The sequence below is a fragment of the Acomys russatus genome, chromosome X (assembly GCF_903995435.1).
Source record: "Acomys russatus chromosome X, mAcoRus1.1, whole genome shotgun sequence".
NCBI classification, from domain to species: domain Eukaryota; kingdom Metazoa; phylum Chordata; class Mammalia; order Rodentia; family Muridae; genus Acomys; species Acomys russatus.
The window spans coordinates 70665553-70679645 of record NC_067169.1 but is presented as its reverse complement, the minus strand read 5'-3'; the positions used below and the strand labels follow the sequence as shown (position 1 = coordinate 70679645).

Sequence of the window (14093 nt, the reverse complement as noted above, 5' to 3'; positions counted from 1 at the left end):
TTCATTTGCTTCTTACCTCCACCTTGAAATTTTAGAGTATAAAATGAGATTGCAACTAGATGTGTCATCTCCTCCTCTCCACTCTCACTGGTGTTGAGTGCTTATTCCAGAAAGATTCCCAAAACAATTGTTGTATGTGGGATAATTTTGTAATATTTGGCAGAATTATTATGACATAATTGTTGTTTTCATTTGGAAATTAAACATAATTTATAGATATGTAATAACATTTCAAGTTGACAAAGGAAAAACTTGTGATGACTAATATGGCTGCCAACTTGAATACATCTAAAGACCAGGTGAAACCAATCAGTGGACCTCTCTGTATGGAATTTTACTAAGTAGATAATTGAGTTGGCAAGATCCACTTTAAATCTTGTCCACATATTACGATGGCAGTCCCTACAAACCGGATATGTGAGAAGGAAAGTTTTGCTTTTTCCCTGCTTGCCCTCATTCTTGCTAGGAAAGTCATTATTCCTGTTTATGAGGCAATTCTTCACTGGGCTACTTCTTCAGGTTTCCAATGTAGAATGAAGGCCAGCTGAGATACCAGCCTCATATACTGAACAACTACTAGATTCTTGGCCTTTCCTTTGAGAGACAGCCATTCTTGAACTAGCTGGACCACAAGCCTGAAGCCACTCTTAGAAACATCCCATTAGATGTAATTAGAAATAAGGCATAAAATAGATAATTGTTTAGTAGTGAAGTAAATGCAATGTGAATTATTCATATATTTTATAGTGACATATTCTAAATTGTTTCTATTAAACAAAAATTGATTTTTAAGTACAATATTGAAGTGCAATATTGATCATCACCTACTTACCATAACTGTGGATAAACAGATCTCAGATTTACTAGAAATATAATACCTAAACTTCATGGCTTAAGACAAAATACCCAGGTATTTGCCTATAATCTTTAAAGAACTAAAGCTGATATTGCAAAATCAATACAGTTTTAAGGTAATATCTAAGGTATAAATTCACAGAAACTCTTGCTGATGATGTGGCCTGCCTATTAAGAACTCTCCTATTTCTTGTGGATGTAAAGAAAATGAGCTAATACACACTAAAGTTAAAAACTCACATTATGTGTTATATGTCTGTATTTACAGCACTTGGGAAGAAGAATTAGTAGAAGGAACAAGAATTTGAGCCAAGTCTTGACTACATGGGACCCTGTTTCCAAAATAAACAATAAACAAAACCTAATATCTTAATTCAAGATCATCACCCCCCCCACACACACACAAATTGATGTTCACGCCTACTTTTTTGGTTTTTCACAACAAAGTTTGCCTGTGTAGCCTTGGCTGTCCTGGACTCACTTAGTAGACCAACCTGGCCTTGAACTCACAGCGATCCTCCTGTCTGTGCCTCCTGAGTGCTGAGATTAAAGTCATGAGTCACCACTGCCCAACACCCATACAGAGGCAAGTGAGTATACCAGAATGTGTGCATTTTTGTAAAGTTTTCTTTTGGAATTGCCATATAAAAACCAAAACAAATCAAAATATAGTGATATAATATTCTGGGTTGTAGCTGAGCATGGTGGTATGCACCTGTAATCTCAGTACTCTGGCAGGCAGATGCTGGTTGGTCTCTGAGTTTGAAGCCCAGCTGGTCTACAGATTGAGTTCCAAGACAACCAAGGCTATACAGATAAATCCTGTCTCAAAAAAAAAAAAAAAAAAAAAAAAACAAAAACAAAAACAAAAACAAAAACAAAAATCTAGTATTTTGTAGGGGTTCTTTATGGTATTTTGTAAGGTCAATTTCAGGTGTGAAGAAGACTCAAATATTATAGAAAAAACAATCCACTCTCTAATATCCAGCCATCACCTTCGTTAGTAAAGATGTATCTTCCCTTCATAAGTAAGTATCTTAGGATCAACATGTGTGGGAGAATGAAAGAAGTTTAGTGTGAGAAAAGATGTTTAAATTTTATACAGATATAAGGGAGGACACAGCTGAGCTCACAGTGAGTGCCAGGTTTCAAGATACAAGTGGAGTTATTTTGAAGTCTGGTATGCATGCCTTATAATACAGAACAGTTAGTAGAGTAAAGATACTACTGGGAATATAGCATGACTTGGACAATTAGCTCAAATGAAATAGGGTAGGTACAGGAAGATATGAATTAAGATGCCAGACATCTGGTATTATTAGCAGTCACACTTTGTTTAATGACTAGCCGTCCTCACATCCCTCAAAAAGAAAGAAATCAAGAAACTACAAACTGAAAATGCTTTGATATTCTTGGTTTACAATTCTGAGAGTTCACAGAAAAGAAGGTTAAAACATAGTCTGTTTTGGTGTTTAACATTTTCCCTCAAAAGGTTTTCTAAAAGGTGTGCCTAGATACTAAAAAGCAAAACAAAAGTATGAAATTCTCCAACCATTATCTAAGTATACAATTCCATTCAACAAAAACTGATGTTCTTTAGGATCCATGATACTTGCGAATATCACTGATACACTGATATACATAATACAATGATTACAGTTCATGTTTCCTCTCCTGCTCTAAGCCATGATAAGTGGGAAGAAGGCTGTGTGATCTTTATAAAAATAAATAAGGAGTAATGCAAATAAGACAAGGGAAAATAAACAAAAAGATAATAATTAGATTGTGGTCTCATGATGTAAAGTTAAAGATGTAGCCCCCTTGTGACAGTTGCTGAGGCTCATAATAAATTGAAAAGTGTTATACTGATATACCATAAAACGTAGGAACCCTGTGGTATGTATGGAATGGATAAGTGGAATATATTTTTGCAATATTAGAAAGTGTGTATTATGAAAGAAATTATAAGATCAAGTCTACAGTGGAAAAAAAAACACAAGTTGATGCATATTGCATACTTACAAGTGGAAGCATGTGACATATTTCACTGTGAAACATTTTGGAACACTAGATATATGATGTAAATGTGTCAGAAATATGTCTACAATTTTTTAGCTACATTAGGTAAGAAATTATTTTTTTCACAATGCTTTCAGGTAAGCAGGTTGGAACAATTTTATTGTTTTAAATCATTTAATGTTATGGTTTCCAAGGAAGCATCTTATTAGGGGCCTGTTGTTTCGACTTTTGGAAATCTTCACAATCATCATTTGGGGAGTTTGGTGTGGGTTTTGCATTACGAGGAACATCGCTTTTCATAAAACACTTAGACGACCCCATGGTTATTTTGTAAAGACAGGTGTTCCTAAGATTATCCAGACGAGAGTCATATTTTATGACAGCAGAAAGGTAATATTTCTCAAGATGACTGATATGGTCAATTGCTGCCTCAACATTGCAAGGGAGTCCAATCACTGTGATGTTGGGATTCCAGGATCCTTTTGGAGGTAAACGGATGTCAACATGGAATTCTTCCATAATTTTATGGATGTTTTTTCCACCATATCCAATAATCTTGTCACGAACCTGGTGGTTTAGTGTGATTTCCTTAAAAACTGTTTTTTCTATCCTGTATAACGTTCTCATTATTGCATCTTTAGCAGCTAAGGTGTTCTCTTTATAGCCTATAATTATTATTTGGTCTTGTATCTCATGGTTTCCTTTTTTTGGAAAATGGATAGTAACACCATGCTCTGTGCAAATCTGAGCAATAAGCAAGCCCTTATGTCCAGTGATCTTGGAATGGTATTTTGGATCTAGATTAAACATTAGCTTAAAATTTCTTAGTGCTCGATCTTCTATTTCTGTTTGTAAAGCACTGATTTGCTTTTCCAATTTAATCTTAGCTTGCTCCACCTTTGCAGCAAGACCCATTATGCATATGATATCAGAATTGCCTCCAGAGTTTAATACCTGAGTATGAACATCAAATTCACTCATTAGCTTCTTTATCCCACTTCCATTCTGCCCAATGATGTAAGGATGTAGATGAGAAGGCATGTGGACTTCATCAGTGAAAGGAATTAGATACTCAAGAGCTTCCATGGCAGCTTTGCAATTTTCCATTTGCCCTGAGATAAATATGGTCTTACATTTCCTTAGGTTACTAAAAACTTCTTTAGTGTTCTTTCCTCCCTTTTCTTTCCCAGTTTCCTGAACCACTGGATGTATATACATACTTGGCTTTTCTTTGTCTGAAAATGAGAATTTAACTTTATAATCCCTAGCAATTTGCTGAACTCTGGAACACATTGGTCCCATGAAAAAAGTATAAAACTCCTGAGGAATAACGTATTGTGTTGTGACGTGAGACCCCACAGGCTCAAAAATCTGCTGGATGTGTTTCTTTGCTGCTTCAACGCAAGCTTTTTCTCCTTTCATTGTAACTCTGATGTTCTGTTTTCCTTCATGCATAAAGTTAATAATTATACCAGCATACACTTCAGTCATTTCTCGTATAAGCTGGTCCCTTCGCATGACAAAATAGTGGTGAAACTTACGATTTATCAATATGCTGTCCTCTACCACATACTCTAAGTCTTTCAACATAAGCTCTAGCTCTTTTTGTACTCCTTTAACATCTTCCTCTTTCCCTATGATTGTTACCAAGTCCTGCTCCTTATTTTTAAGGGTAGGGAAAATAGCACGTACCCCAAATTTTACACATGTACTGGGAAGATTGCCACCATTTTTATTCTTAAGAAACTGGTGATATTTTGACTTGACAGGGATAACTATAGAATAACTCTTGGCTTTTTCTTCTTCCAATAACTGCAGAAATTTTTTCTTTGCCTTTTCAATATTTTCTGCAGGGCCCCTAATAATGATTTTTTGAGGGTTTGTCTTGTTTTTTGAAATATAAATATTGAATCTTCCACATTCTTTCATGATTGGTTCAATCAAACGTTGTTTTGGATTGAAAAGCGATTTAAATAGACTAGAAGGAATAGATAATTCCACTTGTGTAATTTTGACTGTATTTTTCTGCATCGTAAGAAACCAATTTCGAGCTAGTTCACAGTTTTCTGGGTTTCTGATAATTACATCATTCTCCAAATTACAATTTGATGGAAAATTGGCCTTCGTATTTGAATTCAAGGCCATAGCATCATTATCCTTTTGCAAACACTTGTTTGGGTGCATAATGCAGGTTTTGTTTGATATCATTGTTGAATTTCAAATAATAATAATCTAGATGTATTGCAGATAAATTGTTATTAACCAGCAGTGAAACCTCCTGTAGTTGCCCTTTTTGCATATTAGTCTAAGGAAAAGAAATAAAAAAATTAAATATATGTTGTTTCCAAGATAATCTATAGATGAGATAATAACTTACATTTTTATACTGTACCAATCAGGCAAAATATATATGCTTTACCTATTGATGTATTCTTAAAATGAGCAAAATATGGTCTCAAACTCTGATGACTGTGAGGAAACACATACCTTTTGTCTAAGGGAAAATCATCTTTTAATTCATGTTTGACAGTCTTAAGATGACATTTATTTTTTAAAACCCTGTATTTCAATTTATTCTTTGCTGCCAAGTAATGACTAGAAATAACATCTGAAAACATGTAATTTTCTAGTAACTTTTGAAGTAAAAAATATAAGATAGACTGATCCTGCATTTATAGGAGCTGGCTTTCTCTGAATAGTTGTTGAGCAGTGGAAGTCAGAATTCACTAGTAATCAGGATAAAAGAAAGGATAATTTAAATAATAGCAACAATGAGAGTGTTATGTTCTTCCAGATAATTTCTAGAGCTAATTAATTGGAAATCAATTTTACTAGTTATACTAAAATGCATATTTCTCCTCAATAATTTGATATATATCAGAAAACTTAGACTACATCTACAGAGTGTCAGTATCAGACTGATCCTCCAAATTCCAAACAATATTTTTATATGAAATGAAAAAAGATGCTGTATTTACAAGGGTCTGCTTATTTAAGGGTTTAATTGAGGAATAACTTTAAAATTGTCACATATTTCATGTCTGCAATCCAGAGATATTAACAATTTCAAAATTTTGTACAAATATTATAACTCAGGTTTACATCATTTTCATAATCTCACAATGTGACCATCATGCACAGGTAACCCTCATTTCTTCCATCACACCTAGGAAACATAAGTTTAGTTTTGCTTTCTTTGGTTATCTTACCTAGAAATTCATAATAGTAGTATCATATATCTTACAGTCTGCTGAATTTTAAATCTTTACTTTCTTATCACTTTGAAGTTTAGTCATGCTGAAATTTAAAGTTATTATTTTCTGTTATTGAATAAGATTTCTAATTAATTTTTACCTCTATTATTCATCTGACACAAGTACTATTTCTGATTCTATCACCAAGAGTAAAATTCAACATAAAAGTATTGCTTCTTTTCTGAGAGCAATTGTTCCTCTAGTTGTTCTTTATGTAATATAATTTTTATCTGTAACTTAGAAGATTCCAAACTTTGAATATTATATTATGCTGTTTTTCTTAAATATACACCCATAACCCTGATCTTCAATATTTATATCATCAGCTGTCTCACTATCACTACTTACACAATTCATAGTCCATTCAGCCTATAACTAGATCTCTAGATTTTTCACTTCTTGGAGAAGTCTTGCATTTTTCAAATACTATTTTATTTTCATATTGCTTTCTAAGCATTTGGTGTCATCTTTTTAACACTCACATTATTTCATGTAGCACATAGAAAATAAAATAATTCCTGTCAGGCTAAAATCAACTTTTCCTTATACTGTCTGATATGCAATCCAAACATAAGCCAATATATCATCATAGTAACAAGCACTGACTGAAGAATGGTACTTTTCCAATCTCTGGTTTATTTTATGAAAGCAAGCACATATAATTTGCTCAAATAGGAAGAAGCGTACTTTTCCCTAGCCACCACCTAGTGGGATATGATTGTAATTATAACAAAATGAATCCTCTTAATTTAAACTATGACATGTCAAAAAATTATTTTCACCTTAAAAAGACCATTGAGTATATTCATGTTTTCTACTTCAGTGATCATAGCTGCCAGTTTTTCGCCCAACACACTACACTACTTATACAGTTGTCTAAATCTTCCTTGATTGTTGTCTATACATTTGTTTTCTTGACTTCAGCATATGCTATACCTATATCAGAATAATTTCAAGGTCTTCCTTCAGGATTTTTCTATTATCATTCAGACCTCAACCCAAATGTCATCTCTAAAGAATGCTTCTCTGCCTGGTTAAACTATATATACTCATTTTTAAAAGCTTTATTATAATTTATTCAGATTACATCCTGATTGTTATTCCTTCACTTATATTTTCCCATTCCCACCCTGCCTCTCTCTTCTGCCCTATTCCCATCCCCTAGACCTCCGATAGACCTCCTCCCTCACCATATGACCATAGCCTGTCAAGTCTCATCCAGATATACTGCTACTCCTTCCTCTGTATACCTGCCACTTCTCCTCACCAAGGAGAAATGATCAAATAGGGGGCACTAGAGTTCATGTCAGAGGTTGTCTCCACTCTCCCTACAACTGTGGAGAATGAGCAGGTGTGTCCAGGTTAACTGAATGCACTGTCTTTGCTTAGTGCAACAGTTTGTGCAGGCCCCCCTAGGTCCAGATCCTCAGACTTCCATGATCTCCTTGTAAGGCTCCTGAACCCTCTGGGCCCTTTCATCTCCTCATTCTTCCATTCCACTCTCAGCACTCCATAAACTCTTAATTCTTCTTACTTACTTTCTTTCTTTTTTTTTTAAGACAGGGTTTCTCTGTGTAGCCTTGGTTGTCCTGGACTTGCTTTGTAGACCAGGCTAGCTCTTATTTCTTTTTTTAAACCTATTACTAATACTATTTGAAGGACATAAAGTCTATACCAATTTACAACATTCTCTATAATATACCTCTATATCAAGGAGTTGGCTTATTAGTTATTGTATTTGCATTGCCTGTTAGCATTTATACTATATTACAAGAACAGATAATATACCTATATGAATTTTGGATAACAGAAAGAAAACCAAATCATGTAAACTTACATGATACTATATGGAATATAATATCAGTGAAACCTATCATAGTAAAAAATAGATGAGAAAATGCTATTGCCAATTAAATAAAAATAACTTATATTTACCAATATTAAAATACAGATGAATATACTATTAGCTTCTTCATAATGAGCAAATAATAAAATACCTAATCATGTCAAATGCTGACTAGTGCAATTCCTACTCTCAATTACTGGACTTTGGTCAAAGTTGATGTGGAAAATTTGGAGACTGGTCATTGGTTCAACTCTTGAACAGAAATGGACAGATATTATGAGGCTGGAATTATAATTATGTACCTTTTAGCAGAAAGTGCCACATTTTGGCATCCTTTGTAGTTATATAATGAAACATGAATACCCTTTCCGTTAGCATTACTTCTTTTTTTTTCCATTTACACTGATAGAAATCAAGTGCCAGGCCTTGTGCATAGCATACAAATTGTCTATCACTTGCACATATCACTGTTAATTGTCTAGAAACACATACCCTCATGTATCAATAAATATCCAATGAAATGTTCATAGTAGAATTGGTCTTAAGGATGAAAAACTTCAGAATACCTATATGACCATTAGTAGATATTTATATTTCAACAACCTTTGACTTTCACAACACATGCTAAATGTCAAAATACAATAATGTTCTAGAATAAACAAATAATAATAACTTACTTATTTAATAAATTGTTATAAGTTGCCTGAATTATGTCCTCTATTTATGTTTGAAACCACATTAACAACTGAATATTTATTGGAGACATTTGTTCATATACATTGAAAAATTCTTCACAACACATAAAATGCTATAATAAATAGATTTAAGATAAGACCTGGAACTAAATGTCACCATACTTTTAAAGAATCAAACTGCACATTATTCACATATGATAATTGACAAAATTAATCATTAAGGATTTTCATCCTGAAATTTTAAAGATGAAATTGCAAGGAAAGGTCTACTCAGGTCCCAACACAGATAAGTAAGAATCTCTAGGCTCTGAAAAGTGGGCTGAAACTCTCCTGACATAAACACCTCCTGATGCTCATCATCTAAGTAGTCCCCTAGTTCCCTTGTCTGGATTCTAACAGGTAAGCTGTCTACAGGCTATCTGAGTCCAGCCCACAGCCCACACTCCCACAAACTTATCACACAAACTTCAAAATTGCAAACCCTAATAAAACAACAAGAAAATCTGAAACAATTCACAGAACACCAGAAGGAATACATTAGTCTGAGAAAAAAAAAAAAAAAAAAAAAAAAAAAAAAAGGATAAATGCATCTTAGAAGTCATAGCAATAAAAAACACTATTTTATCTCCTTTTAGACTTGAAAGCAATAACAATTATCAAATAATTTACATGTGTATTGATTGTTGTATATTTACAGATATTTAAGGCTATTTTGTTCAATCCTTGCTTAATACATTGTACATCTGCAACTCACTAAAACATGTAATGTGGACGAGCCCTGAGATCTTCAATACTGCCACAGGCCTAGTCACCATCACACCAGGGAGGAGCAGCCACTGTGTCCCACTACCCCAGTTGCCATCACTGCAACCAGGAGCAGCAAGGCCAAGACTCAGCAGCCATCCGCTGCCATCAGTGCTGCCAACACCAAGCCCAGCTCCAAGGGCAGCAGCATGGGTATTTGGCAGCCCAGATGGCCTCACATCAGCCGTGCCTGCCTACAGGAACAAAAATATCATTAAAAGGAAGGTTTTGGGAACAGTAAAATGGTTCAATGTTTTCGTTGTGAGCATAGCCTTTAGCAGCTGAGATGAGGGGGCTACAGTTGGGATGTAAAGAATTCAAACTGCAGAAGAAGCATGTAACTTATATTGTTAATCCCGCTACATTGGAGTAGCTCTGAGACTGGCTGAGATACGAATGTCTATGCATTGACAAGGCTTCGTGTTGGTCACAGATTCCCTGTGACTTATCGTTAGAGGCTATTCTTAGAATGGCATGACGGAAGATTTGCAGATGTCTTACTTCTGTTCATACAAAGAACAAAGGACTGGCCTTAATTGTTCTGTGTATCCCACACACCTCATACAATTATATTTTTTAGAACTGTATAATTATTGGGATTAATTATGTTTTCAGAACAAAAGAACTGTACACTGACACTGTATCAGACCTGACAGGGCTCATTCCTCTTAGCATGCTGGACACTGACATCCTGCATCTTTCATGTTCCAGCCCCAGGCACCTCAGTTGCTGTTACTCATTAGAACAGGACAGCGTTGTAGAAAGCTTCTGATCTCAATTGGTCCAGCATTTCTTCCTGTCCCACAAAGGACTCCTATTAAGCCTGGAATTTCTCAACATTTAGAAATTGGACCACAAATGCTTTCCCTGGCTTGCTTAACCATTTTTATTTGGGTTCCTTCAAAGTTATTACTTGCCCTATTTCAGCCTGAAGAAACCTTAAGGGAACAACTTCCTATTTCCTCTAAGGGGGGGGGGGTAGGTAGGTTTCTGTTTGCTCTTTTGGGCTACAGATGCTTATTATCATTGGGAATTGGTTATAAGCTATTATTAGTCTTAAACCGAGAGAAAACTAGGTTGGATTCAGGGATGTTTCTCTTTTCCTTTATCTTTCTTTTGTAGATAAAGAGATAGGTGATGAAAACAAACAAGGAGGGATATAGAAATATAGAGGATGGATAGAACAAATGGTTCATTGAATCTACTCCTCAACTCAAGGCCTTAATTGTTACTCACAAATAAGGTTTGTTTTACTTCATTGGTATACAAGTTTGTATACTGATGCAAAATAAGTATAATTTTGATATATTGGTACAGAATTCAAAGATAAGATTATTCTTCACATATTATATATAACCTGGTGCTGCAGGTTATTTAGGATATTTAAGTAATACAAGCTAATTGTTAGTTGATCAAATCATGGTCATGTCAAATACTAGTCTACTTTCATCACAAGATTATATGTCCTGGTCTAAAAGATAGATATCATTCTATAGATATATAAGGTAAAATAGTTAAATAAAATCTCAAAAGCTTCAGAGACCTACAGAATGATATTTAAAATGTTTTTGTTATTCTAAAGATTCCTCAACAACAAGACAAGTTAACTCCTGGTAGCATCCTGCCTACATCAAAGAAGAAGATGAGCATCAAAGAACCTCATTATGGAGTTGGCTTCAAGTGTGGCAAACAAGCTACTGGGAAAAATCTCCTAGTTTCTGCCACAGACAGAATTCTGCCTAAGAATGGGCAAGTTTGGATGCAGGCAGAGTCGACAGTCAAACTCTGCCAAGACAGGGTAGGCAAGTCCTCAATAGTTCCTGTCTCACAGGAGTGCCTGTAGGATATATTAAACTAGAAGGCTGGAGATGATGCTCCAACGTTATAGAGAGTATTGGGTGACTGACTGTTCAGGCAATAAACTGTCTCTGTCAGTTTTTCACTTTGGAAACTGCTAACTTGAAGTTCTAGTTCACTCAGGTAATTAAGTTTTGTTCCTTCTCAAGTCTCTGATGGGGTTGAGGACCAGATAGTTTAATCTTGCATTTAAGCTTAGTTGATTAGAGATTAAGATGTTTTTAGATCTAGATAGTGTTTTAAGTTAACTGAGATGAGATACAATACATATTGATTTTCATTCAGAATTTTAGACTCAACAAGATAGGAAAAATGCTTTCTACAAATTTGCCAAATATGCATAGCCAAATCCCTATGAATGTAATATTTATATGATCCCTGATTGTTTTCTGGTTCTTCCTGATGTCTGTAGTTTTTTATGTGTAATAATATAAATGTATACATTAAAAAAGAAACAATAAAAATCAGAAAAAATGGTTCAATGATTTCTTCAACAGGAATGACACCAAAGACGACTTCCTTGTACACCAGACTGCCATAAAAACAATTACCCCAGGAGGTACCATCTTTCACAATGTAGGAGATGGAGAGACTGTGAAGTTTGATGTTGTTGAAGGATAAAAGGGTGCAGAGGCAGCAAATTTTACAGGCCCTGGTGGAATTCCAGTTCAAGACCTTAAATATGCAGCAGACCGAAACCATTATGCCATCCATGTAAGAGGGGTCTCCTATGAAATTACCAGCAAAACTACCAGAATAGTGATAGTGGGCAAAAGAATGAGAGATCAGAGAGCACTTCTGAAGGCCTGGCCCAACAGCATCAACCATATCTTAGGCAGAGGTTCCCATCTTACTAAATGTGGAGACCCTATGGGAGTTGACCACAGTATTCCACCCTGCCTATGCAATTAGAAGTGATGGAGAGTGCTGACAACCAAGGTGTAGGAAAGCAAGGTAGACCAGTGAGAGAGAATATGTATCAGAGTTACAGAAAATGATTCTGCAGGGGACCTCCTCACCAAAGACAGCCTAGAGAAGACTGAAATAAAGAGGACAAGAAAAATCAAGGAGATGAGAGCCAAGGTCAGCAGCCACCTCAACGCCCATATCACTGAAATTTCAATTATCAACACACATGCTCAAAGAACAATAAACAACAAGATGGAAAAGAGACAAAAATAGCCAATCTGATCCACTTCCAAGGCTGAGCAGGAAGGGACTGAGTAAATGATGGTTTACCATCTCTACCATCATCTGGTTTGGTCATCCAACAAAAAGAAAGGAATATGAAATTCCAGCAGTAAGAAATGAACAAAGATTGGAGATGAAGGCATTATTGTGCTTGCTTTTTGCCTGTTGACCAGACACACTAGAGCTATCTGCATTATCTACATGGCATGGGGTTTTTATTATTTTTACCTAAAAATGTCTCTTTTTGCTAACAACAAACATTTTTTAAGAAAAAAAAAAGAGGGGCCTGGTTTTTCTACATACATCTTTAATGATTTTTAATTTTTTTCATACCTGGTCATTTTGAAAATTTTAAGAACCTAATTTTTATTTTGTAATAGAAGTTTATGACTTGTTTTTAAAAAGTCAACAAACTGCAAGTGTCTGTTAATAAAGACCTTAAATAAAAATATATAATGTAAAGTTCTAGTCTTACGTAAAACAACAACAAACTGCAAGCACCTGTTAATAAAGGTCTTAAATATATATATGTTCTAATCTTACAAAAGCTAATATTGTAAACTGTTTAGGATAATTAGAAATGCAAGTTAGTAGTTATTCACCTATAAACAATCTTCTAATCGTGTTAGGTATTCATTTAATATATTAAAAAAGTAAACATTATTTGATGCATGTATATTTTCAAAGTTAAGCAGAAAGTAAATACATAGAAATAAGCAATATTCATCTGTTTAGATATACTGAGATAGATATGCGGTCTTCAGACACTTCAGAGATCTACAGAACATGGTATTAAAGATGTTTTCTTAACAATAGAATTTTCATACAGTAAGAAATTTCTGCTCCTGGCATTATCCCGTACTAATTCAAAGAAGTTGATCAACACTGAAGAACCTATACTTGGAGTTTGTTTCAAACATGCCAAAACTAGACAATAGGAATAAAACTACCTTCACCTTGACTGCTGACAGAAGACTGTCCAAACTGTGGACAAGTCAGACACAGAAAAGCTGACTGCTCAACTTTGCAGAGACAAGGTAGGCCAGTCCTTCAAAATTCCTGTTTCACAGTAATATTTGTCAGATATTCTGGGCCTGTCAACCAAATATTGGATCAAACAATGACACAGAGAAACCTCGGATGATTGCTTAGGTAGTCAGTGACCTCTGTCATTTCTATAATTTTTTAAAGTTGCTTACTCTGCTCTTTCTGTTTTCTCAGGTAAAATGTATCTTTCTCTGTTCTCTGATATGGCTGAAGACTATATAGTTAAAGTCTTAATATTTTCCTTATTAAATATCAAAGACATAAAATATTAAGATCTTTAGGATCTAAGAAAATATTTTAGGATTTAAAAAGTTGTTTTTAGGTTGATAAATGGAAATTTTGATTAGGAAGTGATTTAGATACAAACTTTGGTCTTACCATGAGAGGTTAGTGGAATACATATGGACTGGACATTGTAAATATAAATTTAATTTTGTAGTTCTCATAATAGTTCTTTCTTTTTTTGTTTTTGTTTTTGTTTTTTGACAAGGTTTCTTGTGTAGCTTTAGCAGTCCTTGACTCACT

General features: G+C 34.6%; 1 protein-coding gene and 1 pseudogene across 1 annotated transcript; one reads left to right on the top strand and one right to left on the bottom strand.

Annotated features, from left to right (window-relative positions):
- Positions 1–3054: 3054 nt before the first annotated feature.
- On the bottom strand, positions 3055–5058 carry LOC127185334 (vigilin-like). The gene has a single exon (XM_051141832.1). The coding sequence runs from the start codon at positions 5056–5058 to the stop codon at positions 3055–3057; it is 2004 nt and encodes a 667-aa protein (XP_050997789.1).
- A 949-nt stretch (positions 5059–6007) lies between these two features.
- On the top strand, positions 6008–12538 carry LOC127185333 (Y-box-binding protein 1-like; annotated as a pseudogene).
- The last annotated feature ends 1555 nt before the right edge of the window (positions 12539–14093 follow it).